General features: G+C 36.0%; 1 protein-coding gene across 1 annotated transcript; it reads left to right on the top strand.

The window, feature by feature from the left end:
* Positions 1-117: 117 nt before the first annotated feature.
* Positions 118-27,936, top strand: LOC124632776 (sensory neuron membrane protein 2). The gene is made up of 11 exons (XM_047167737.1): positions 118-210; positions 1,953-2,153; positions 16,069-16,226; positions 20,608-20,752; positions 22,666-22,834; positions 23,566-23,657; positions 23,914-24,131; positions 25,028-25,153; positions 25,514-25,700; positions 26,067-26,192; positions 27,704-27,936. The coding sequence occupies exons 2-11, from the start codon at positions 2,040-2,042 to the stop codon at positions 27,929-27,931; spliced, it is 1,563 nt and encodes a 520-aa protein (XP_047023693.1). The 5' UTR covers positions 118-210; positions 1,953-2,039; the 3' UTR covers positions 27,932-27,936.

Genomic DNA, 27,936 nt, shown 5'->3' with positions numbered 1-27,936 from the left:
CCCAAATGAGTGGGAATTATTCGAACAATATCCATTACAAGTACAACACTAATAATGTTTGCATGTGTGTGTTTGCAATTACGTGTGACAATGGCGTGACTGGCGTGTGTAGGTAATTCAGTGTTCGTACGATATTGTGTGGTCCAAACGTCTTTTATTTGTAAATCGTGTTTCTATTGGACATGTGCTGTGTTTTGTGATGAGATAGAAGTATTTCAAATTTTAATATTTAACATAGAAAAAATCAAAATCCAAAAGGAATTAAGTTTTTTTTTTTATTTTATTTTTCATATAAAAAAATAATTATTGTAATAAGGAAGCATAATACTCTTAATATGTTTACATTTTTAATTAATACGTATTAAGTAATGCAAACATATCAACGAATAATTTACGCATTTTTCACAATAATTAAATTATCATACAATGTGTTAATAAAAAAATATAATCACTTCAATGGACATTAAACTTGTAAACCTGTTATAAATAAAAAAAACAAACAATAGTCATAAAAACTAGTTGTCATAAGAATAATCTTGTTTCCAAAAATTTTAATTGTAACCAGTTTTCAAATTATCTAGCAAATGATTTTTTTCCATTATCATTGAATTAGCGTGTGTTACTTCAATAACACTGACACACGTGCATGACACCTAATCTTTGGAAAAATACACTAATAAATATAATATTTATTTTTATTGTCTATACTCTATTAAGTTAAAACAAGATAAAACTGAAAACTATTATTGTAATAAAAAAGTTCAAAGTAAAACCTAAATCGTTTTACATAATTTGTTTCTCCATGAAAGGAAAAAAAGCATAAAAAGACACGTGACCCAAGTTCACATACGACGTAAATGTCAGTTTTCTTATTAAACTGTTAACTAATATTTTTCACGTTAATTTTCAAAGTAAACTGTTCTTTTCAGAAAAACTGAACTTTCTGTTGTCGGTGAACTTGGGCCCTAGAACATTAGAACATACTGCCAGAACCATTACTGAAGCAGAATAAGTGACAATTTTTTTAACTACAACTGAGATAAACTATTGTGATAATAAAAATAGCTTTGTATGTCATTTTATAGGATGTCTTATTTAATTCTAGCCTTTGATTTTTTAATTACTGTCATGTACATCTTTTTTTAATTAAACTGCTGTTAAAATCGTAAATAATCATAAGTTTACAACATTTCCTTATTGCAAAGTAAAGTTGAGTAAGTTAGATAAGAGATTATTATTAGTATAATTAGAAGAAGAGATTAGATTAATATAAACATATTTATTATTCATGTAGGTTTTTTCAATTTAGAGATGCAGAGCCACGTGTTTATACTTTCTTATTTATTGTCAAGATTCAGAGACTAAATTAACCTTTAATTTTGGTCTTTATTATTTTTATTGGATGGGGATTTTCTGAACTAAATTATTAATTCTTTAAATAAAACATTTTCAAAACACGTCTGGATAAAATTCGCTATAGGTAATATTTCAGAAAAATAATTTATAGTGTTGTTACTTTATTACTGTACAAACCATATGAAAAATAACTATAGGTACCACATAAAAAGTAATATTTTATCAGTACGCAAAGTTATGTTAAAATAGCAATACGTGCTTTATCGGTAAAGAAAAACGGGACTATTGTACACCCATTTTAGTTTAACATTATCATTAATATTTACCTTACAATCAAATAATGTTTCTTAGAAACAACCTGTTGCAATAAACTAAAAACAAACCAAAAATTAATCGATACAAAATTCAAACACTAACAAAAAATCGCATTAAAACCTTACTTACCTAAAACCTAATCAATGACCTAAATCACTTTAATGTCACCCCGTGTAAAATCAAAAACCTGATCCCTACACTCTAATAAAAAATATTATAAAAAAAAAAAACTGGTCATGAGGAAAAACTGCGTGCAAACAATAATTCCTATACAATTATAGTTCGAGTGTTGACACAGACGGACTTATGTCGCGCCGATAAACAAATTTAACAGAAAAGTGTAAAAAGTGTTAAAAATAAGTGTAAAAATGTTGGGGAAACACTCGAAAATATTCTTCGGTGTGTCCATGATATTTCTGGTGATCGCCATTGTACTGGCTTCCTGGGGTTTTCAGAAAGTTGTTAATAAACAAATACAGAAAGTGAGTTGTATACATATCTATTTATTTTGGTGTGGTGTGTTGTTTTGGGTTTTGGTTTACTGGAATATTTCTATAAATAAGCATCTTAATCGAGAAGGAATAATATGTAAGTAGATCTTCAATATGCTTTCGCTTCAATTTTGTGCTAATCAAAAATTACTCTAATGCATTTACTTTTAAGATTCCTTTTACAACAAGCTTCTGGGCGCCTAAAGGCTGACTGAAAATCCTTATCATTCATTGAAACATTAACAATTTCACAACCATTTCAACGAAATAATCGTCTAAACATCTTGTTGTACTATTATAACTGATTATAACCTTTTAAGAACAGCTACTAGAACAATATTTAATTATAATTTATATAATTTTTATACCAGCTAGGTACTCGTATATATGGGTAAAATTTCTATATCCTTATCCTTTTATCAATTAACCGCTGGCAGTAACTAGCTTCTGCCAGCGGTTTCACCCGCATCCCGTGGGAACCTCTGCACGAACCCGATAAAAAGTAGCCTATAGCCTTCCTCGATAAATGGGCTATCTAACACCGAAAGAATTGTTCAAATCGGACCAGTAGTTCCTGAGATTAGCGCGTTCAAACAAACAAACAAACTCGTCAGCTTTATAATATTAGTATAGAAGAGGATTTTTTTTGTTTGTACCCTAAAGGCTCCAAAACTACTGAACCGATTTGAAAAATTCTTTCACTTTTAAAAAGCTACGCTATTCCCAAGACACATAGGCTATATTTTATCGTGGCACGAGCATAATTTCCCACGGATCGCGGGTAGAACCGGGGAAAACGACTAGTCGTATGAAATTGCATAATAACAATACATATATGTTACATATTTTAACAGTATTTCAATTGAACAGTTTCGTGGTGAATAGAGTTGTAAAATAAACAGTTCATAATAAAACAATAGTATAGTATAAACAGTTGCCAGTTTATGTATTATTATATTACACATAAAAGTGTAGAATTGTACAAAACCTTACTTGAATTCGGGATTGTACGAAATAATGCCCAGTTTTAACTTGCATTGTGAACTTACAAAATATTGCAACTTACAGCAACCAAAGAAAAGCCTTTAATACCTTATAGTGTAAGTACACCTAGTTTATGGTCGAAGTTTAGACAATTTTAGAATCATTTGGATATCTCCGTTGAAAATGGACTACTGACGTTACTAAGAAATGTACATTAAATTGCAGTAAAATAACTTTAAAAATTTCAAAGGTGATGGAAAATCGAATTTTGCCAGTTTGTCCACTAACAGTAAGGTTTTAATACTCGATGCCATAGAATTGTTTTACATACCTAAAGGGAAGCTTGAATGAAAAATGAATGAAAAGTGGAAAAAATATGAATCTTCATACATGACAAATTAGACAAGTTTAAAAATATTTTCTAAGCAGACATTTGCCGTTCAGTATCAATATTTATGAATAGAATTCAGGCTAAAAAAAACTTTTTAATCACTTCCTAGGTTCCCATGATTATGCAAAGAGTATAACTAATTAAAGGTAAAATATTAAATAACTCCCAATTGATTGTGAATGAGGATTCTAGAGCCACATTAACACGCCATTTCACCGAAGACCTGCCAGAAGTCAGCAGTGGCGAAATCGAGATCGCTCTGAGACAGCTCAAAAATGGAAAAGCCCCTGGCGAGGATGGCATTACAACAGAGCTTTTAAAAGCAGGAGGAAAGCCCGTACTGGGGGAGCTCCAGAAGCTTTTTAATGCCGTCCTGTTTGAAGGGAGAACTCCAGAGGCGTGGAGTAGGAGTGTTGTCGTCCTGTTCTTCAAAAAGGGAGACAAAACCCAGCTGAAGAACTATCGACCCATTTCCCTCCTAAGCCACGTCTATAAGCTGTTCTCAAGAGTGATCACGATCCGACTTGCGCCAAGACTCGACGAATTCCAACCACCGGAGCAGGCCGGGTTTCGGAGCGGATACGGCACCATAGACCACATCCACACAGTGCGGCAGATTATACAGAAGACCGAAGAGTATAATCAGCCCCTGTGTCTAGCATTTGTGGACTATGAGAAGGCCTTTGACTCGGTTGAAATCTGGTCTGTTCTGGAGTCCCTGCAGCGTTGTCAAGTAGATTGGCGATACATCCAAGTGATGAGATGTCTCTACGAAGCCGCTACAATGTCCGTCCAAGTACAGAATCAGCAAACAAGGCCCATACCGTTGCATCGAGGAGTGAGACAAGGGGATGTTATTTCCCCGAAACTGTTCACTAATGCAATGGAGGATATGTTCAAGACGCTGAACTGGAAAGGACGAGGCATCAACATCAATGGCGAACACATCTCTCACTTGCGATTTGCTGACGATATCGTCATCATGGCGGAAACGCTGCAGGACCTACAACAGATGCTGAACGACCTGGCTGAATCTTCTCTACGCATCGGCCTACGGATGAACTTGGACAAAACCAAGGTCATGTTCAATGAACATGTTCTACCGGAACCGATTGCGATACACGGCGCCGTTCTCGAAGTTGTTCGGAAATATGTATACCTCGGGCAGACATTGCAGTTAGGTAGAAACAACTTTGAGGACGAGGTGAATAGGAGAATTCAGTTGGGTTGGGCTGCATTTGGGAAGCTGCGTCGAGTCCTAACATCGTCGATCCCACAGTGCCTAAAGACAAAAGTCTTCAATCAGTGCGTCCTACCTGTCATGACTTACGGAGCCGAAACGTGGACACTGACGGTACGGCTGGTCCACAAGTTTAAAGTCGCTCAGCGGGCTATGGAAAGGGCTATGCTCGGCATTTCTCTGAGGGATCGCATCAGAAATGAGGTAATCCGTCAGAGAACCAAGGTCATCGACATAGCCCACCGAATCAGCAAGCTGAAGTGGCAGTGGGCTGGCCATATTAGCCGAAGAACCGATAACCGTTGGGGTAAACGAGTTCTAGAGTGGAGACCGCGCCTCGGCAAACGTAGTGTAGGACGTCCTCAGGCACGGTGGAGTGATGACTTGCGCAAGACGGCTGGCAGGAGCTGGATGCGAGAAGCCGAAAATCGATCTCAGTGGCGTGCACTTGGAGAGGCCTATGTCCAGCAGTGGACTGCGATAGGCTGATGATGATGATGATGATGATGATTGTGAATTTAATTGTCATAGCTTAAGATGCGTGAGAAGAAACTTATCTACTCAAGAATAACCACTTTTGGTTTAAGTAAATATTAATCGGCAATAAAAATGCTAATTTATATTTTAAAGACAATAATGAATTATAACAACCCTCATTAAATTAAAACTTTATTTATACTATGTTTACAATTACAAATGCGGAACTTTGACTCAAATAACAATGATAATCAGATTTTAAGACAGTTTAATTTATTATGACAAAAACTATAGTACCACTTACATTCCACCCAAACAAAAACTAGCCAATATGCCACTTCAGGCTTTAGTCTATCTACGTACCAAACTTCATTTAAATCGGTTTATTCGTTTTGGCGTGAAAACTCAATAGGCAGACGGAGTTACTCTCACATTTATTATTATGGTGATGTGATAATGCTTACTAAGATATCAAAATTATCAATTGTGGAAGCAATATAAAATAACAGCAAAACACCGGTTCGACCAAACAAATTCTAAGAAACAAACCTGCTAAGAGCTACTCGGTAAATAGATTTCATAGAAATCTTATAATGAAGGAAAAACCAACTTTTTTATCCCAAACAAACCAAAGTTCATCGTTCAAAGTCCAATAAAGAGTTTTTATAACCATCCAGCTGGTTCCCGGAGTTCTCACTTATTTATAACTTAAAACTTTACTTACTAAGATAAAAATAGCCTATGTACTTTCCCAGGAACTAAACTATCCGTGTTCATACTGTTACAGCCTTTTTATCGTCCCACTGCTGGGCACAGGCCTCCTCTCACATGGAGAAGGGTTGAGCATTAATCACCACACTTTGAGCAAGTTGGCGGGTTGGTGATTTCAGACTACATAGTCCAGGTTTCCTCAAGATGTTTTCCTTCACCCACTTTCATTTGTATCATACATATATCATATTGTACATACTAATTTGATTTAAATCGCTTTGGTAGTTTTAGCGTGAAAGCATGGACAAAAAGACAGAGCTACTGTTGCGTTTATGATACCTACATACATAGGTAAGGAGGGATATAACTAGTTTTAATATAAAATGACGCTTGTAGACCAAGTAAAATCCCAGTGACGTGATCTTATATAAATAATGAACTTGAATACATTATACACTACTTACTAGTTGATATTTGCATTGGAAATGAGTGACCTGATAAAAAGCGTAAACAACATTTTTTTCTTTGGATTATAACAAGTAACCGATAATCCAGAGCAATAAGTAGTGAGACAGTACCTACATACTATTAATTTCATCTGTCTTTTGCACTATTTCGTACAGTTCTGGTCAGACTCGACAATTTACTTCCAATCAATTCCGCTCTCAAGCATATCCACTAACCCAATTACGCGGATATACACCGTTCTTCACGCGCACGTATCTTGGCCACCCCCTGGTAAACTGTAGTTCTAAGCAACTTCTCGAGCGATGTTCTGAGTTTGGCGAGAACTGATCCCATAAATATATGATCCACGGGATCAGTTCTAACCACAAAAACAACAAAAGATAATAAAATCTTGACGCCAAAGTAGCATTTCACATTGGGCGCCAATATAATAATTTAAAAATCTGTAAATCAGTTTACAATTTAAGTATACAAAGTAGTTTTATTGCATGCTCGATTAACTAAAGAAATGAAGTACATAAATATATACCCATCATTTATTATGGAGCTAGTAGATATCCTTGAACAAGTGGAATCCTCCGACTAGCGATCTTGACGTAAAGGATGGTACATAGAAAAGGAAAAAGTATTGTAAGTTGACCTATATGGCAGTGCGTCAAAAGTAAAAAAGAAAAATGAGTCTAAAGATGGGATATTTGCCGCATTTTCATTTATTTACTTTTTCTTGTTCAAAATCGTATGATAGTGCAAAGATTGCACGGAAAATCACTATAGGTACCTAATACTTTTTCTGACCTTATTGCACCTAATTCCTCTAAGCCAGTAGACTTGCCTACGAGGTGTGTCAAACCATTTACTCTTAACACTGATTTTCACAATGAACCACCACAGATTACTTAATAGTTATTGAACTACCATTAAATATGCTCTCATTTTCTTATGTCGGTCCTCCTCACCTTTAGTTAGGTAAACTAAACAATAAGAAATGTTGCAATAACAACAAGAATTTTTGTTATGAACAGTGTAAACGCCACTCAACGGTCAATACAGTGCATGTCCATAAATGTGTATCACTCGCCTAGAAGTATTTTCCTCATTGTAAAGGTTTTTATTAGATGAGTACTTAGCTTTAACTGGCTGTTTCCCGCTATTTCATTCACTTCTTGTTCTCATGTCCTTGCCTAGTTTATCGTAAATCAAATTATGACTATTTTGTTTGGGCTCCTTAATCAGTATGAAGATGAATGATGATGTAGTAAGCACATTTCAAAGAACAAGTATTTAGAAGGTTTGATTGAAATCAAGATTTCCCAAAAAAACCTACTATCGGCCGTCAACTGTCAGCCAACTCTTTGGTCTGCAGTGTATTCAGAGACCCGCACTGTTACTCTGATTACAAAGAACTGTCAGCTTACTTTTATTAGCTAGCATACTTTCAATTATGTTATCCGCACATACGCAAGCGCCTGAAGGATATTTGTTAGCAGAATTTGCCTAAAAGGGCTGTCAATTATTAGGCGTAAAATCAATTACGATATATTCGTATAAAAATAATACGTAACAGTTCTTTACGTCTGTCATTTACATTTCGATTAGAACTAAGTGTTTCAATGTAATGTTCGGGTATGTTACGTTTAATAAATGAAAAAGTATTACTTTCATAAAATGTTTGCCACTCTTCATAAAGTTTTCATAAAGTTTAGATCTGGGTGTTATTAAGTTTTACTAAAATAAATTAGTCAAACTACCTGTACCGAATATTGTTTGAACAAAATGAACAACAGTTAAACAAAAAAAACAAGTATATATGTCAAACTCATCAAAATTAAACAATGAAGGTAAATAAACTCCAATATGTCACAAATCTAACGTAAACAATTTCCCATATTTTTTACTTCTGAAAATGATAGCCAAGTAAAGGATTAAACAATTATTTTGAACAACATTAACCGTTGTTCCAAGCAGTCTTGTCAATAGACATGTTTGAACCCACGACCCTTCGGTTGACAGCTAACGGTCTATTGTTATTCTGAAAATGAGTAATGGCACATTTTCTTATCGTTGCTGTATGCATTGTCACATTATCATGACATCAATATCGTATATTTAACTAGTTTCCATGCTATCTAACACTGCAATGATTTTCGCGTCCAAACAATCAAATAAAACAAATAAACTCTTCGAATTTGTAATATTAGTAGGTGTAAGTCAAATGATATGCAGGACCTAATAAAGTTGGCCATTATAATTACTTATTAAATAAGAATGTTATTAATTTTGTAATCTAATTCATGGACTGTTTTTGTCTGAAAATAAACGATTTTTTTTATTTTTTTTTATAATCTAGTAACTACTGATAAACAAGGATTTTTGTATATTAATGCTAGTAATGCTACTTATAAAGAGGCTTTCATTAGTGAATGTGCCTTTATTTATAGGCTTAGTCAGAGACTTTAATTAAATTCATTAAACAAGGAAAAGGCCAGCTGTCTGAAAAAGAAAGCAAGATTAATTACCATACATTTTTTTGGCTTGATCATCGCCATACTGTATATAGGTATGGCTTTAGAAATACGAAATCAAATACGTAAGTAAAGTATACCTATTCAATTGTTTTTCACATGTATATAAGTACGGTCGTGAAATTGATTTCATAATGCCATGGAATCACAAGAGAGGAACTCATAAAAATGGTTGAGTGCCTGCTTAAATAAAATTATTTCTTGGGTTACTATCAGATTCATCTAAAAAAACTTCACGATATTGGCTAAATCAAGAACTCCGTATAATAACTTTGTCTGTCTATCTTTTCTGTCTTATATTTGTCTGCTACACAGTCTAGAACCTGAGAACATATGCAGGCTACTTTTTATCTTTTTACTTTTTATATTTATTATTTTTATTGTGAAAAGCAGATCTCTTGGAATAGGGATGAACAGCTAGTTTATTATAAAATCTCACCCACAATAATAACAAAGAACACGAACATAAATATTATCCATTGTTAAGTTACACTGCGTAATAAATCTCTTTTAAAGACAACTTAAGTACGTAAGTAAGCTAGGTACGTTGCTAACTAGCTACCTTTTCTATTAAAACCTCCCTCTTACTATTAATGAATTAAAATACAATATTATTGCCATCCATTTTATTTAATCTCTTCAATAAGCCTTTATGTTATACCACTATTATGCAAAATCCAGACTTATTTATACCTAATGTCATGTTCAAATACTCATAAAATAATCGATTTCAATGAAACAACTGCATCAGTGTAATTTGGTAGAAAATGTGTATTATGTATTAGGAAACCCTCGGGGAAAAGCCAGTTTCATAAATAATAGATAACCTTAAACTTACACTGATTTGGTTACAAGAATTTATCGAAGCCACATCCGATTTATTTTTCAAGTACTATAATCATAAATTCATGGCCTTCATAGGACTTTTCCAATAACACAACATATAAATTAAACATGGCAAATTGTACTACGAATCATTAAATTATAGTTGTCGCCCAATACATACATAGGTATATTACGACAATCTATCAATATTATTATGATTGACATTACATAAATGGCCGTTTTATTATGATTACTTGTGTTATGTATACTTGGAATAAATAGTGGTAATGTAATAAGTGGTCCGCTGGATCATGAACATTTATCTTCTTCAATTCTTTTACTGTAAGTATGGTACGATAACAGAACCATTTTCAGTAGTCAAATCGGCGATTTGGTCAATTGGTGTCAAGTATATGAAGTATACAGCTGATTATGGTTTCTCTTAGAGTTATATCCTAGTTATATCTTGCAACTAATAAGTGGAAATCATTTGAGATTTGTTAGATTGAAAGCCGACCCCAACATAGTCGGGAAAAAGGCTCGGAGGATGATGATGATGTCTAAAATTTTAAAATTAAATTGTGGAGGTTTGAAAGTGGGTCAACCATTACCGTCCACGATTGAACATACTTTCCTACGTAAAATGTATTATTCTGTATTAAATATATTATGAAAAATGCAATCACTATTTTAATCCTTTCAGTACGAACTGCTTCTTAAAGTGCCTGAAAAAGCAATAAGCGTGGCAATAACTGAATTGCAGAATCATGCCAAGTTTATACAGCAGACTTGGCAAGTACTTATTAAACACAACTGTTCGATATTCCCTTGATAACTTGCCAGGCTTTATGCCCTACATAACCTAGAGGTTTTTGCTCTATTTATTTTTTGAACAAGTTCAATAACTGCCATAAGATCTAGTTTAACATGATATAGTGACTGATATATAATATCACTAGCTTCTACCAGCGGTTTCACGCGCATCCCGTGGGAACCTCTGCAAGAACCCGGATAAAAAGTATCCTGTAGCTTTCCTCGATAAACGGGCTTTCTAACCCAAAATTATGTTTTTCAAATCGGACCAATAATTCCTGAGATTAGCGCGTTCAAACAAATAAACAAATTTTCAGCTCTATAATATTAAGTAGAGATTCTCAATAAGGCTGTAAGTAATCCGCTAGCTCCCCGGTTGTTGAAAAATTATTCTGTTATACTAAGGTACCTAATGCATGCATACCTATAGTATTTTCGTATAGTATTTTATAGCAGTTCCATATCGCCCACGTAGACGAAGTCGCGGGCGATAGCTAGTTTTCAATAGAGAAGATTGATGGAGCATAATAAATACTAACTTTACTTCTGCAAAGTCTTAGGGAATCAATAGAGTACTTATAGTAAATGCTCTACGTAGGCGGTGGGAAGTTTTCTAACGGGATCAAGCGACATATAGGAAAATATGCTCGGAATGGTATTATATACGCAGTCGCAAGTAAAAATATATGCCATGTTAAAAGAAATATTTAAAGTTTCCTTTAGACTTCATAACATTAAAGGCTTTTCTACATATACATGACATATGTATCTCAATATATTCATAATAATAGTCCAATCTAAAACAAATGTCGAATGTTACCGAACTTTATATTAAGAGGTCAACTGAAGGTACCTTTTTGTTACAAAACGTAAAAAAAAAAAACAGTTTTTATCTATATAACACAAATAAATAATAATAAATACTGTGTGATCTATTAACAAAGGCAAATAACCTGACTCAACGACCTTTTAGCAGTAGATTGTCAAAAATAAATATTGTCTTTGTTAATTGTTAATCAATTAACAGTTTTAACTAAGTCATTGTTTAAGAAAATTATGCATATTCAATAATTTACTTATAGCTTCTCAACTTCATGAAGACATATTAAGTTCATTGAACCGTAACGGAAAATGGCATGTCTATCGACAAAAGTACTAATTTTATGTAAATATTTTGACACTTAGCAATCAAAATAAATTCAATGGTTGACAAAAATACTTTTGTTGTGTTTGGAAGCATAAAGTTTAACAACATACACTGCTTATTCATCTGCGTTTATATTATGATTTAATTAACAAATTGTCGTCGTTTTATGTTTGTTTTGTAAGACGTTCAATACATCGATCCTTTTCTTGACAATGATTTTATTGCTGCCAACTTTTATTGACTTTATTCAATGAAGTTTATTTAGATATCATTGCACTATTAGACCTTCAGTTTTTTATAGCTTTTCTTGTATTATTTAATGCTAAATAAGGTGAACAAAGTCTATTCAAAAGGACACTTAAGTTACTTATATGTTGTTTTATCTAACATGACTTTGGTATACGCTAGTTGGTGATGAAAATCGTGTCTGCTATAATTGCAACACAGAATCGGCATCAAAGATATACCTACATTGCAATCGATATGCCGCAATAGGTACTCCACTACTTCTTATTACGCAGGCATTTTATAGCTGGTATTCTAGAACAATACTTAGATAGATACCTACTGATCTTATCATGCATAGTCAAGATCACCGATCAAGTTTCTTAAGAGGATACGACCTTGCCCTTTAAATCGAAGTACAACACCTAAAGCTATATAGACTTCGCAAAACGATATTTTTAATTTTCAATACAGGATGGATATTTATGCATAGGTATACATCTATATCTATACATATAATAAATCTGTAGAAAAGTAATTTTTGTACATTGAAGAAATTGACAAAAAAAATAGCCAGCATGTTAAAGGATAACTAACAGAACCCATTTCCATCATTTTTGTCATTTTTGTCTGTTTGTCTGTTTGTCTGTTTATCTGTTTATCTGTTTGTTCGTTCGGGATTCACGTAAAATCTGCGAATTCAATGCAGACAATGCTTATATACAAAAATTCTACGTAACTTGGGGTATTACTTAGTTTTTGTTTCATCGAAATCGATTCACTCTATCAAAAGATATGATTAATTTTGTGAATTCAAGATGTAAAATATTACGACACGCAATCTGTTTGTCAAAACTGTACATTTGAATGTTGTACTTATATTAGTTGATCGGCCTATTATTAATCTTTACACAGAAAATCACATCTTTATAAGTAACTTCGGAAGAAAAAAAAATATGAAAATTTTGTTTAGCCAAGGTTAAAGTAGCTCCATCTGTGGTAATCTGTGTTAAATAAAATACATAAAATTTGTCAAAGGAGCGAGGTGGTAAATGACAATAAATTACCATACATTTTTTATAGAGGATTATTATTTCAACAGATGGAGTTGTGTATTTTCCGTAATTCACCATATTTTAATACGTAGTGTAATTTTTTGATAGACATTTCAATAGTGTTTGTCAGTTTGCCGTGCCACATTAAAATCCAATTATAATTATTACCTTGATGAAAGGAAAATTAATAGTTCTCAGCCAAATTTAAAACGGTGCCATCTAAATTATTTTTTGAACATTATGTCAAAAATGACGACTTTAGTATAACAATTAATTATCATTTAAAGTTCCAGATGGAGTTCATATCAGGATTTTTTCATAAACATAGTTTAGCTTATCTTCCACTAATGTGGTGGCCTTAAGGCGATTATCACACTGCCCCGCATGATGCAGCGTAGTGCGTGGATGCGTTTTTTTCCGTTGTATGGAAATATCTCCGTTTGTATGGAAAACACGCATAGTCCAACACACTGAAAATGCATCCACGCGCGTTCATGCGGATCACGCACATACATGCGGAGAAACACGCACCCCCGCGCGTAGGTGCGGGGCGAGACGCAAGGTATGGCACACTGAATCCCGCAATGCCGCGCGTGATTTTGAATGGGCGTGACGTGTATATTTGAAAATGGAACTCGCTGTGCGTGAATTTACAAAACGCACCTACGCGCGTGAGTGCGTGAAAAACCCGCACGATGATGCAGATCTGCACTCCCGCAGGAACGCGCGTAAGTGCGTCGACACGCAAGATGCAGCGTGATGCGGGGCAGTGTGAAGATCACCTAAAACAAATTACTTTGAGTGAGTAGTATTAAGTAGACCTTAATTATTTTTTCTGATGCAAAATATGTAAACTTAATCCTAGAAGAAATGAGGATCTGTCTCTCGCAAGCCCTGCTAAGCGTGAGGTAGGTAGGTTTATGTAGGATTCTGTAGCTTTAAGAACAAGCCCAGATACAAAGTGCAGATAAGAAATGGGAGCTTTCTCGATTTAATACCATACTCACGTAAAATGCTTTATGCGTCTGAAAACGTACAAATTACGCGTCGCATACCAGAGACATGCTTACTTTCAACTTCTGATCGCAAATACACTGGTCACGATTACGAACAGTCTCAGTAGGACCCGAGCCAAGTCTAAAAAAACACCTTTTATATAAAACTACGTTTGATGTCATTCAATCACAAAGACAGAATTGTTTTCTGTTGCAAATCCTATCCACCTGTATCCTATCCTAATCCAGCATGCATTGCAGGTGTGCATTGCACAAAAACCAATGGTATCCTATTCGATAAGTCAAAAGAGTCGACCTGCCAACGTCAGCTTCTGCGCTAAGCAAGTGTTCTTAATAGTACCATCAGAATTACATTCATCGTTGAATGAGGTGAATAAATTTTCAGAAACCACAATAACAGTAGGAGCCAAAGCATATGATCGCTTCATAGAGCTCTGATTGGCCCCAGGTGACCAAGTCAGGTCTGATTTGTTCGTTCATCAGATCTTTGAAAGTGTTGCGGTGGATACTTACTGTCGTCCTGTGTGACACAAAATATGGTATATAAACGTCCTCCGCAAGAGCGAAATTTTCCCGGTGTGCGGTAGTGACGCACAGTATACAACACTTATGTTTCTTTCGATTTGCTGGCTCCACCAAGAAATGACAAATTGCAAGCGTACATTTTGAAAATCTTGCCAAAACTGCAGGTTTCAAGTACGAACACATGAAGTGGACTCTCACAGATACGTACATTTTGCCTATTCGTGAACTAATGCAAACATTGCGGTGGAGTCCCGGCTTAGGCCTCCCCCACATTAGGCGTGCGCGATCCTCGGGCGTGTGAGTAGCGCGGGCGCCGCGCGTGCGTCGCGAGCGCGCTGCGTGAGCGTCGCGTTTTGCTGCCCTGCGGCATTTACCTACAGCGTTTAACTGCTAAGGCGTTTAGCGGGCGGCGGGGATAGCGGGCGAAGGGGTAAGAACGCAACTCGAGCGCCGCGTGCTCGCCGCGAGCGCGTCGCTTGCACTCTTCACACATGCCGCAGGGCAGCAAAACGCGACGTTCATGCAGCGTGCTCGCGACGCCCGCGCTACTCACACGCCCGAGGATCGCGCACGCCTAATGTGGGGTCAGCCTTACCATAGTGAGTAAGTGCACAGAAAATTCCCGTCATAAAAGTGTTTCTCCGCAGTAGTGAAACTATCCTACCCTATGCGCCTGCTGATGATGATGACTCATTTTATCATCCATCCAGCTATTCCCCAACTATGTTGGTGTTGCCTTCCAGTCACCGAATCTGTTTGAGTACCAATATTTTGCTTGGAGCGACTACCTATCTACCTATCTTCAATCCAGTCTCACTACACAAGACGATATCCATGGTGAAACTGACAGACTTTCTGGCTTCTGATTAGTCGCAGCAGCTGCAGAAAATGTACAAATGACAGCTTTGTCAAACTCAAAGCATATAGACATAGATTATAACTGTTTCCTGTGAAAATTACTTACGCACCATACGTAATAATTTTCCAAATTGGCTGACTAGATCCAGAGATATTACTAATTATACTGTCACGTGAAAGAATGCACCTACGGGATAAGTAGTATTTTGACTATTCTATATTGCCTACGCAGACGAAGTTGCGGGCAACAGCTAGTATAAAATAAGACATACTCTGGTTACACGAGAATATACTGCACACATATCCAAAGCTTGCTCATACATCCCTTTAACTATTGGGGCTAACTGCACATTTTTTTCATGCTTTTAAGTGTTTTCCAAGAGGTTTTTATTTATTTTTATTTAATTCTAGCTTCCACCGCGATACGTCGTAATAATTACGCCGCGTACTCTAATAAAAAGTAGCATATAGCCAGCTTCAAGCCCGCTTCAAACCTACTGTTTAATACTGAAAGAATTTTTCAAATCGCACTATTGGTTCTTGAGATTAGCCTTATAACATCTAGAATAGATTTGGTAAAGAAAGTTAACTTTAAAAAACGTATTATTTTACATAAAATATATTAACTTTCTATATGTTTTTCTTCCAGAATGTTCAGTTATCGAACGATTCGAAGATGTTCGACAGATGGGTGAAGCTACCCATACCGTTGGACTTCAAAGTCTATGTGTTCAACGTGACCAACGTGGAGGAGGTGAACAGAGGGGAGAAGCCTATACTTAAGGAGATTGGACCTTATGTTTATAAGTAAGAGCTTGTTTAGTGTAAAAAGATTTAAGAGTCCATTGGAACTTGCGGCCTTTTCAGGCAGATCACACATTGCACCTTATGCAAAAAATATATGTATACCTCATTTATTTCCTTTTATTAATTTCAAGAATATGGTAGAGGGAGAAGTTTATTTGCAAGTCTTTAGACAAGGATATTCCTAATGAGTAGCTATAGATTAAGATTAGACGTGTACCTAAAGCTTTTATAAGTCTATAACTAAGTTCATTTTTTCTAGCCTTTCTATTTGTGATTCATAAAACATTTAGCTCAAAATCACAAAACGTTCCAAAACTTGCCTGCAAAATAGTTAATTCACATCTTTTATACTAATGCATTCCTATTTTTATAAAAAAAGTACTTAATGTTCTTTTAAATGCACTATTATAGAGGTGCCCTTTGCGACTATTGATAAATATTGATTTGGTTTTCTACAGTTATTTTAGGTCAGATTTCTGTCTTAGAATTCTTTGTGACGCGATTTCGTTGTTTAGATACACATGAATCATAATTTATTACATCGTAGAAAGAAACTCTATTTTTTGTTTTCTACTGAAAAATGAAATGAAGAAAAATTTGAACGAAACTTTCTCCACCTGATTGTTATAAAGAAGTAAATTATATGTTTTCTTATTGTAATGTTGAGATTTTATCTCACAATTATCTTTAATTATAGTAGAAATACTACTTTCACGTCATTTGTTTACCAAAACAACAGACAGGTTAAGTTATCTATACATATAATAAATCTGTAGAAAAGTAATTTTTGTACATTGAAGAAATTTACAAAAAAAATAGCCAGCATGTTAAAAGATAACTAACAGAACCCATTTCCATCATTTTTGTCATTTTTGTCTGTTTGTCTGTTTGTCTGTTTGTTCGTTCGGGATTCACGTAAAATCTACGAATTAAATGCAGACAATGCTTATATAGAAAAATTCTACGTATCTTGGGGTATTACTTAGTTTTTGTTTCATCGAAATCGATTCACTCTATCAAAAGATATGATTAATTTTGTGAATTCAAGATGTAAAATATTACGACACGCAATCTATTTGTCAAAACTGTACATTTGAATGTTGTACTTATATTAGTTGATCGGCCTATTATTAATCTTTACACAGAAAATACCACCTTTATAAGTAACTACGGAAGAAAAAAAAAAGAAAATTTTGTTTAGCCAAGGTTAAAGTAGCTCCATCTGTGGTAAATAAAATACAGCGAGGAGAGAGGTGGTAAATGACAATACATATATACAATACATTCTTTATAGAGGATTATTATTTCAACAGATGGAGTTGTGTATTTTCCGTAATTCACCATATACACGTAGTGTAATTTTTCGATAGACATTTTAATAGTGTTAGTCAGTTTGCCGTGCCACATCAAAATCCAACTATAATTATTACTTTGATGAAGGAAAATTAGTAATAAAATTAATAATAGTTCTCAGCCAAATTTATAACGGTGCCATCTCAATTATTTTTTGAACATTATGTCAAAAATGATGACTTTAGCAGAACAATTAATTATCATTTAAAGTTACAGATGGAGTTCATATCAGGATTTTTTCATAAACATAGTTAAGCTTATCTTCCACTAATGTGGTGGCCTTAAAACAAATTACTTTGAGTGAGTAGTATTAAGTAGACCTCAATTATTTTTTTTGATGCAAAATATGTAAACTTCTTCTAGGATTAACCTAGAAGAAATGAGGATCTATCTCTCGCAAGCGCTGCTAAGCGTGAGGTAGGTAATGTAGGATTTTGTAGCTTTAAAAACAAGCCCAGATACAAAGTGCAGATAAGAAATGGGAGCTTTCTCGATTTAATACCATACACACGTAAAATGCTTTATGCGTCTGAAAACGTACAAATTACGCGCCGCATACCAGAGACATGCTTACTTTCAACTTCTGATCGCAAATACACTGTTCACGATTACGAACAGTCTCGGTAAGACCCGAGCCAAGTCTAAAAAAACACCTTTTATATAAAACTACGTTTGTTGTCATTTAATCACAAAGACAGAATTGTTCTCTGTTGCAAATCCTATCCACCTATATCCTATCTTAATCCAGAATGCATAGCAGGTGTGCATTGCACAAAAACGAATGGTATCCTATTCGAGAAGTCAAAAGACTTGACCTGCCAACGTCAGCTTCTGCGCTAAGCAAGTGTTCTTAATAGTACCATCAGAATTACATTCATCGTTGAATGAGGTGATTAAATTTTCAGAAACCACAATAACAGTAGGAGCCAAAGCGTATGATCGCTTCATAGAGCTCTGATTGGCCCCAGGTGACCAAGTCAGGTCTGATTTGTTTGTTCATCAGATCTTTGAAAGTGTTTCGGTGGATACTTACTGTCGTCCTGTTTACGTGTGACACAAAATATGGTATATAAACGTCCTCCGCAAGAGCGAAATTTTCCCGGTGTGCGGTAGTGACGCACAGTATACAACACTTATGTTTCTTTTAATTTGCTGGCTCCACCAAGAAATGGCAAATTGCGAGCGTACATTTTGAGAATCTTGGCAAAATTGCAGGTTTCAAGTACGAACACATGAAGTGGACTCTCACAGATACGTATATTTTGCCCATTCGTGAACTAATGCAAACATTTCGGTGGAGTCCCGGCTTAGGCCACCACATTAGGCGTGCGCGATCCTTGGGCGTGTGAGTAGCGCGGGCGCCGCGCGTGCGTCGCGAGCGCGCTGCGTGAGCGTCGCGTTTTGCTGCCCTGCGGCATTTGCAGCGCGCTCGCGGCGCGCACGCGCCGCTCTCCTTGACGTTTAACTGCTAAGGCGTTTAGCGGGCGGCGGGGATAGCGGGCGAAGGGGTAAGAACGCAACTCGAGCGCCGCGTACTCGCCGCGAGCGCGTCGCTTGCACTCTTTACACATGCAGCAGGGCAGCAAAACGCGACGTTCACGCAGCGCGCTCGCGACGCCCGCGCTACTCACACGCCTGAGGATCACGCACGCCTAATGTGGGGTCAGCCTCACCATAGTGAGTAGGTAAGTGCACAGAAAATCCCCGTCATACAAGTGTTTCTCCCCAGTAGTGAAACTATCCTACCCTATGCGCCTGCTGATGATGATGACTCCTTTTATCATCCATCCAGCTATTCCCCAACTATGTTGGTGTTGGCTTCCAGTCACCGAATCTGTTTGAGTACCAATATTTTGCTTGGAGCGACTACCTATCTACCTATCTTCAATCCAGTCAACTACACAAGACTTTCTGGCTTCTGATTAGTCGCAGCAGCTGCAGAAAATGTACAAATGACAGCTTTGTCAGACTCAAAGCATATATACATAGATTATAGCTGTTTCCTGTGAAAATTACTTACGCACCATACGTAATAATTTTCCAAATTGGCTGACTAGATCCAGTGATATTCACAACGTCACAAACTTTACTTCTTTTGTTTAGATAAATGGTCACATCCACAACACAACCTTGATCAATGAATCTATGCGACTGCTAAGTGCTAATCCTACTTATACTGTCACGTGAAAGAATGCGCCTACGGGATAAGTAGTATTTTGACTATTCTATATTGCCCACGCAGACGAAGTTGCGGGCAACAGCTAGTAAAGAATATTTGCTTATTCACCATGACACAAAGTTTTGCAAAGAAATTGACACGCAAAGCAATCCATAATATTGACAAATAATTTTTATCTAATTCTCTATGTTAAAAGATTACAAAACACCGCCTGACCTTTATTTGAATCGTTTTTATGTTCATTGTAGGCAATTTCAATGAACATTCTACTTAAATTTAATACCACAACATAATACCTACCCTTGAAAATACTTGAAAAGGCTCAACCTTTTGAAGAAGATGTTTGCAAACTAATCCATTAAAAAAAAAACAAAATGTTAACGGCCATATTTTCAAGAATATCCATTTAGAATATGCCTTACAAGGATATCTTAACTTTGCACCTAATGGTGAGAGAATCTTGGTGTAAACTATAGTCGTATTCAAGCTGATTCAAGATCAGCTTGAATACGACTATAGTTTACCTACTCCTCAAGGAAAATTATCTACGCAGGCAAGAAACACGATAGCAGGATTATATTTAGGTATACTAATAATGATGATGATGCCAGGTGTTCAAATACTAGCCTAATTCGATTTAAGGATGACTTCATCTTCAAAATTTCAAATCGATATTTTTCCCACTATTATTCTACAATATTAGACCAATCACCGGCGATACCTATCATCCTAGGTCTACTTTTTACTTTTCATCGTCATCGTCTTCCACTGTTGTAATAAGACCTTCTCTATTTCCTTTTACTTACAAAATAACTTACCAATAATACAATTTTTCTCCCATCTTTTCAGGCAGTACCGAGAAAAAACAATCCTAGGTTACGGACCCAACGACACAATTAAGTACATGCTGAAGAAACACTTCGAGTTTGACCCCGAAGCTTCAGGAAGCCTGACGGAAGATGATGAACTTACTGTTGTACACTTCTCTTACTTGGTAAGGATCTATAGTTATCGGCACGGATATCGAGCCATGACCTTCACCTGCGCAGAAGCGATTTACTGCTATTGCCTTATGCGTACGGGTGCGCAAAGCGATCCCCACTCTTCCTCCGAGAGCCCAATATCCGTGGCGGTAACTGTACGTCATTAATAGGGTAATATTTTATCCGTGCGGGCGGCAAAACAAGACCTTTGTGGAATGATTTCGTCTTGAATACTTATCATCGTCTCCAATCTGAGCAAATTGTCTTCTTTTTCCATAACTCGATATTTGATATTATATCACAAGTAACGTGCCTATCTTTTAATATTGCAGGCAATTTACAAAATTAGCAACTCACGGAGATTCATAAACTATAACTTCTTTTTAATAAAAACAAAAGAGAGCAAAAAGTTTGGCCTTCTTAAAAACAGCGAGCATTCCATTATTGAAACTTCTTGCTTCGTAATATTTTTAGGCTCTAAACTTAAAGTAACTTTAACCACACAATAATTTACACTAGTATTTTATAATTAATAACTTGATGCTTTTTTCCAGTTTTCTCGTAAATATTGAAGTGTAGACTAATTTCGTAACACATTGCAATTCTTAAACAATGAACAATAGGCTATACAATATAACTTTGCGCTAATTTATAGCTGCCGCGCATGCAAAACTTTTTAATATAGTCAGCTAATGCATCAATTATCGTGATGTAAAAAATAAGTCAAGCAAGAAACCAAAGGTACAAAATTATTTAACAAAACATTTGAACGTCAGTCAGTTAACTAGGTACAACAAATAGGTAATATACAAGAACATTTTGTTCAAAAGAATGCTCTGTTCAACCATTATATCTCTTAGTTTACTCATCTTCATAGTCAAAGAAAAACCTTATGTGATGGTATAGCTTACCTACTTCACATATAAAGCCAAAAAAATATTTATTTTGGTCCATTAAAATCTGTTACTTACTACGCTTCACTGAAACTACCTTGTTATTACAAGGGTATCAAATAACTGATTGTTTGAGAAGCCCCTATTTCGTGGGTAGTTTCTTAAAGAAAGGGAAGGACAATGACCCGGATTTTCTTTCTAGGGGTGAAAGTCCCTCTCCACGACAAGTCCTTTAGAAATATCTGTCCTAAATATGTTCAGCTAAACTAATATAATGAGAGCGAAATGAATAGTACCTATATTCGATCAACTTCAAAAACATGACAAGTTCGTTGAGTTTTATTACCTAATTTTATTCATAAGGTCAAATTAATCTTAGGTCGTCGATACGCATGGCAGGGCACTGCAGATCAAAAACAAAGAAATAAAAATGTATGAAGACAAAACTTGTTCTTTGCACGTGTGAATTGAAGTTTTGTTGTCCTCAAAAAAACTTCTTTGGTTTATAATACCTGCTTGTTTAAAAGACACACACACGTGACTAAAAGTACTCTGCGATTTGAGCAAAGGGAGTTTTATTCAAACTTCTTAATAGCAGTCTGTCTGGAGTCTGTATTTATGCCCAGAGGCTATTAGCTCACTCTCTACTTTGTAAGATAAACTTTAACTGCCAATATGTACGTTATGTTACTTATACTTCTTCTGTCCCTTGGGGAAGATAGGGAGGTACCTACCTACTATCACAGATTACTTAATAGTTTATATTACTAAATAAAAATTGCTGTCCAATAGATAACAAACCAAGCAAAAAAAATGTTCATTAACGAAAAATAACACAATATGTTAAATGTGTGAAGACTCGAAGCAACAATTTTATTTTATTTTATTAGTGCTCGTTACCAATCGTGTTTTGTCTCTCCGTTAGAGAAAGCTAGAAATCAAAAGGACAAACTTATATGAACTTAAAATCTAATAAACTTTTTGATACCATGTACTTAGTTCAAAAACTTATTAGCTTTTTCCTCTTTCAGGCAGCCTTATTAACAGTCCACGACATGATGCCCAGTTTAGTGGCGATAGTGAACAAAGCGTTGGAGCAGCTGTTCCCGAGCCTGGACGACGCCTTCCTGAGGGTCAAAGTGAGGGACCTGTTCTTCGACGGCATCTACCTCAGCTGTGATGGTGATAATTCTGCTTTAGGTAAGGATAAGATCCCTGAAATGGTTTTTGCTGGGGTTTGAAGGAATCATCTGATCTGCAAGTTTTATGGTATGACTCCACTGGTGTGCGGCATTCCCAAATAGATGTACCTCTTGGTAGAGGTACTTGTAACTATGCGAACATTTCTAAAAATCTTTGTGCTCGAAGAAGTACTTATAAGCAGTGGACTCTTGCTGTCATTTTTTTTGTAGCATTTTTGTGAAATCTCGCCAATAGACTCACAATGACTCTGACAGATGCTTACGACGTTTTTATCAAAAGCTAGTAGTTTCCTTTGCAAGAGCTTTCTCTTCGATAGAGACACTATTTATAGGTAAAGTAAGCTGATTCGGATTCAGTATCGTTTCTAACCGAAGTTCTTATCATACAAACGTCTGCGAATAGAATCAGATTCAGAATATCAAGATCTTCAAAACTTTTCATATCTAGATAAAATGTTAAGAAAGTAGTTTTGTCTCAAAAATGTATAGAACAAACTGAATTCAAAAGATACTTTTTGAGGTCCAAATTAACATTTCAATTGAGAATGTCCAAAGAAACCTGTGAAAAGCGTCTTGGCCAATTGGGTTACACAAAACAATATGTAGGTAGGTACCTTAGCTAACGTCGAAAGCTTTTCAAATCGAACGCGCTATTGAAAAAGGTAGACCTCAAGCCTGAAAATCTTTTTAGTTTTCTATACATTATTGAAACTTGCCATTTCTTTACAGGACTTGTTTGTGGGAAAATTAGGTCAGAGATGCCTCCGACTATGCGACAAGCTGAAGGATCAAATGGATTTTATTTCTCCATGTTTTCTCATGTATGTACATATATCACGTTTATATTGTCTAATTAATAAAAGTTTTCCAGAAACTGGATCTTAAAGACCAATTTTTTTTCAGAAATGTAAAAATATTAACAGACTTTTACAGGCTCTTGTGTATCATAAAGCTAGTTGATCTTTAATAGGATTTTGTAGGTCACGATATTTTTTTCGCTTAACGATTTTAGACACTTATTACTTTTCCACAAATGGCAATACCCCATAATTAAACCCTTTTCTCACCAAATTCCAGATGAACCGATCAGAAAGCGGTCCCTACGAGATGATTCGCGGCAGAGACAACGTCTACGAGCTCGGTAACATCGTCTCCTACAAGGGTCAGGAGAACATGCCCATGTGGGGAGACAAGTACTGCGGGCAGATCAACGGCTCCGACTCCTCTATATTCCCTCCGATCAATGAGAACAATGTGCCCAAGAAAATTTATACTTTTGAGCCTGATATATGCAGGTAAATAGAAAAACGTGGCTTGCTAATATGGCTTCCCATAACCTTAAAGTTTATTTTAGCATTGTTTTTTTTTATGAAAGGTGTAAGGAATTTGCCGAAGCCATTTCGTTTCCACATATAAAATTGCTCTATCTCAAAGGAAATAGCGCATATGTTATGATATTTCTTGTCATTAAATGGCAAGTTTTTCTACTTCAATTTAAAATAATCGTCTACTTCTTTGTGCACCAATCTCTGTACTAAAATCCCGAATTACACAGCACCCTAGGGTAATACAGAAAGCTCTAAGTAACAATGCTCAGCTTTTCCTAACAAGACCTCGTCGGTATATTATTGTAGGTCTGTATAAGTACGCTGTAACTAGAAATGAGGATATCCGGTTTCTGCGGGTCGCCATATTTCCACAGAGTTCACGAAGGATCCTTTTGTACAAAACATATTATTATTATGTGAATATAAGTGGAAACCTTTCTCTTTTAGCTGTCTATATCAAAGGACCCCAATATTACAATAGTCGTATTAGATTACCTACCTACTATTGAGACAGTATGTAGATGAATTGTTTAGGACTTCCGATCCTTTATGAATCTTCAAAATGATTTATAGATACCTACGGTTGAAATCAAAGAAGTATCTTGGAAAGATATCGTGATTTTGATGTCACTTCTTTTAAATGGACCGGAATAGTCGTCGATTCTTAGTTGTTTGGCTTGACGATGAAAAATCTAAGCGACTTGTTCAAGTTTTTCGAACAGAAGGCAACCAATCTTTTGGGAACTTCACAACAGAAAAACATAACCCTCACCCAAACCGTTCCTTCCAATTCAAAAATAATTGCACACAATTAGCGAACCTCAAATAGTTTGCGCGACATAACCATATCTTTAACTTTACAGGTCCGTTTACGCCGATCTGGTGGACAAACGGGAGTTGTTCAACATTAGCACGTATTACTATGAGATCTCTGAGTCTGCGTTTGCAGCGAAAAGCGCTAATCCTAATAATAGGTGTTTTTGTAAAAAGTAAGTATCTGCACCATTACCTATATCTTTCCAGCGGTTTCACCATCGCCTCTGGTAACTTCCCCCTTGCTTCTGGAATAAATTCTTCCCGTAACCGGACCAAATATGCCTATGTCACTAGGGGAATCGTCGACGTCTAGACGGAAAGTCTATTTTCCAGACTGTAAAATAATTATAAAAATTGGTTCATTCGTTTTGCAACATTTATGGTAAAAACCAACAAGCAAAATATGTGTTGTATTTTCCAACTGCTAGATACCTTAAGAGGAAACACCGTTTTTTTAAGTCAAAATCATATTACTGCAAATGAATGAGCAATGTATCGAGGATCGTTTCATATTATTGATTCCATCTTTCTAGGAACTGGAGTGCAAACCACGACGGCTGCCTCCTCATGGGTCTGCTGAACCTCATGCCGTGTCAAGGAGCTCCCGCCATCGCCTCACTACCTCACTTCTACCTCGGCTCCGAAGAACTGCTGGACTACTTCCAGTCAGGAGTCCAGCCTGACAAGGAGAAGCATAATACTTACGTTTATATGGATCCTGTGAGTTTAAAATAACCGTAAAATTGAATAATTGTTCGGGGGTTAGTGGGGTTTGGTCGTGTATCGGTAGATGGCGTTGGTAGTGTTCTAAGCAGCCCCTACGCCTCTAAAATTAGTGCCTCAGTTCTGGAGAACAAATGTTTACTACTCATCATTTTTAATCAGTCTTTCATAAAAAGTAGTAAAAAAGCTCAGTCAGATGGTTTTATATTTTTTTCTAAAATTACAATAAAGATTGTGTAAAAGCAACAGGCGACAGAGGTTTTTGGTAATTTACACAATTGCGATATACAAGGTACAAACAGAGCAAGATTTAAGATGATTTGTATTAAAATCGCACATGAACCAGTTTTCCCTTCCTTCTAGGTGACCGGAGTTGTTCTAAGTGGAGTAAAGCGACTGCAGTTCAACATAGAACTGCGTCAGATAGACACCATACCTCAGTTGAAGAGCGTACCCACTGGCTTGTTCCCTATGCTGTGGCTTGAAGAGGTAAGTTGTTTTATAACATGTTTACGAACTGTACGAAAGAGGGTTTTTGGAAAATCATATAAAACAGTTTTCGTTACAGTAGGTACAGACCTACATCCTTAATTGGTACTTTATCATCATTAGGTCTGGAGTATCTAGAGTTAAATTATCTGGTGAGGCAAAACACTCCTGGGTTTTCCAATTTGAAATTCCAAGATCAGGAAGCCAGTTAGAGATATGTTTTCGACCGATCTTTAGTTCAAGACATACCTAACTCTTTAACTAATACCAGAAATATATAGGTACATAGTGTGGACTTTACATAAAAAATATAACCATGGAAAGTTACCTATATTCATTCACAGAGAACTGTTATCTGTTGTCTGTTGTCATAAATAATCAGATTTATCTCTGGTTTATTTTAATCTTATCTAAACCATATGCTTTACATAAAACATACTAACAGTATTCGCGCAATTTTTATATATTAGTCTGGAATTACCTACTATGGTTAAGCCCACCGGTTTCTTTCGAAACTTAGATCGAATGGCCCTCATGCATTTTACTTTCATTCGATTCCGAAAAGGCGTAGCTCAAGTTTAGTCGAAAGTACTCAAACTATCAAAGGTAAAAAGAATCATTCAAATCGGACTTCTAGAGATAGTTCTAGAGTTTAACACGTTCAAACAAACGAACTTTTCATTAACATAAATGATTTGCCCCAGATCGTGGCGTATTGCCAAGATCGAAAGCATCCCATTCTTTGAAATCAGACGGATAGCAGATGTTTTTAAAGTAAAATATTGCTTCCATTTATAAAACAGGAGTCGGGTGCATTTGGGAAACCCGGCTTCGGTTTATTCTAAATAGGATTTCATTTCTCATGTTTTGTTAGCTAAGCGTGTTCGATCAAAAATAAGCGGGAAATAAATGAACGTTTTCAATTTTGAGGATTCAGTTGTGTATTAAAATCGTCATAAAATGAGGTCACGATTATTTTCCCAAAAATGTTATTACGTAGGACTAAAGTCCCATGCAATGGGAGGAGCTTCACCATCCCAACTGGTCGTAAAATATAGACTTAACCGATCTTCTATACTGATAATTAGATTCATAAGGTGTGAAAATTACCGAACTGCTATAGGTACCAGATACTATTACGTAGGTACTGTGGTGTTTATATAACTACGTAACACAATATTGTGTAATTTAAACATTCAGTGTCATTATTATCTCTGATATGCGTCAGACACACGTCAGTTATTTAGGTTTTTGGAATACTTTAATCAACACCTACCTACTATTTTCCACCAGCAGTTTCACCCGCGACCCGTGGAAACTACACTCCCAACCAGATAAAAAGTAGCTTCCTGTGAAATAGCCCTTACGTCGTAAAAGGCTTTTTCTCTGGGGACGTGGCGTGGGTAAACTTTCGCAGAAGCGATGGGTGAAATCGCTGGTAGCAGCTGGTACCTATTACTAATATTAACAAATCAAATCATCAATTTTCTAACACCGCCCATTTCTTTCAGGGCGCAACAATCCCCGAATCAATACAGCAAGAACTCCGGGACGCTCACAAACTCCTAAGCTACGTCGAAGTAGCCAAATGGTTCCTTTTAACAATAGCTATAATCGCCGTGATTGCTTCAGCGGTAGCTGTCGCGAGAGCCAACGCGCTTCTCTCGTGGCCACGCAATAGTAACTCCGTCAGCTTTATATTAGGGCCCAGTGTTACTCAGGTTAATAAAGGAAATTGATGGAA

This window comes from Helicoverpa zea, chromosome 8 (genome assembly GCF_022581195.2).
Source record: "Helicoverpa zea isolate HzStark_Cry1AcR chromosome 8, ilHelZeax1.1, whole genome shotgun sequence".
In the NCBI taxonomy this organism is placed as follows: Eukaryota; Metazoa; Arthropoda; class Insecta; order Lepidoptera; family Noctuidae; genus Helicoverpa; species Helicoverpa zea.
Note: the sequence above shows the minus strand (reverse complement) of the source record. Positions and strands in the feature narration are given on the sequence as shown.

Coding starts and splice junctions, on each gene's coding strand:
- LOC124632776 (XM_047167737.1), top strand. CDS start 2,040: ATGTTGGGGAAACACTCGAAAATATTCTTCGGTGTGTCCATGATATTT. Junction 25,701..26,066: donor CTTACGTTTATATGGATCCT/GTGAGTTTAAAA, acceptor CCTTCCTTCTAG/GTGACCGGAGTTGTTCTAAG. Junction 26,193..27,703: donor CTATGCTGTGGCTTGAAGAG/GTAAGTTGTTTT, acceptor CATTTCTTTCAG/GGCGCAACAATCCCCGAATC.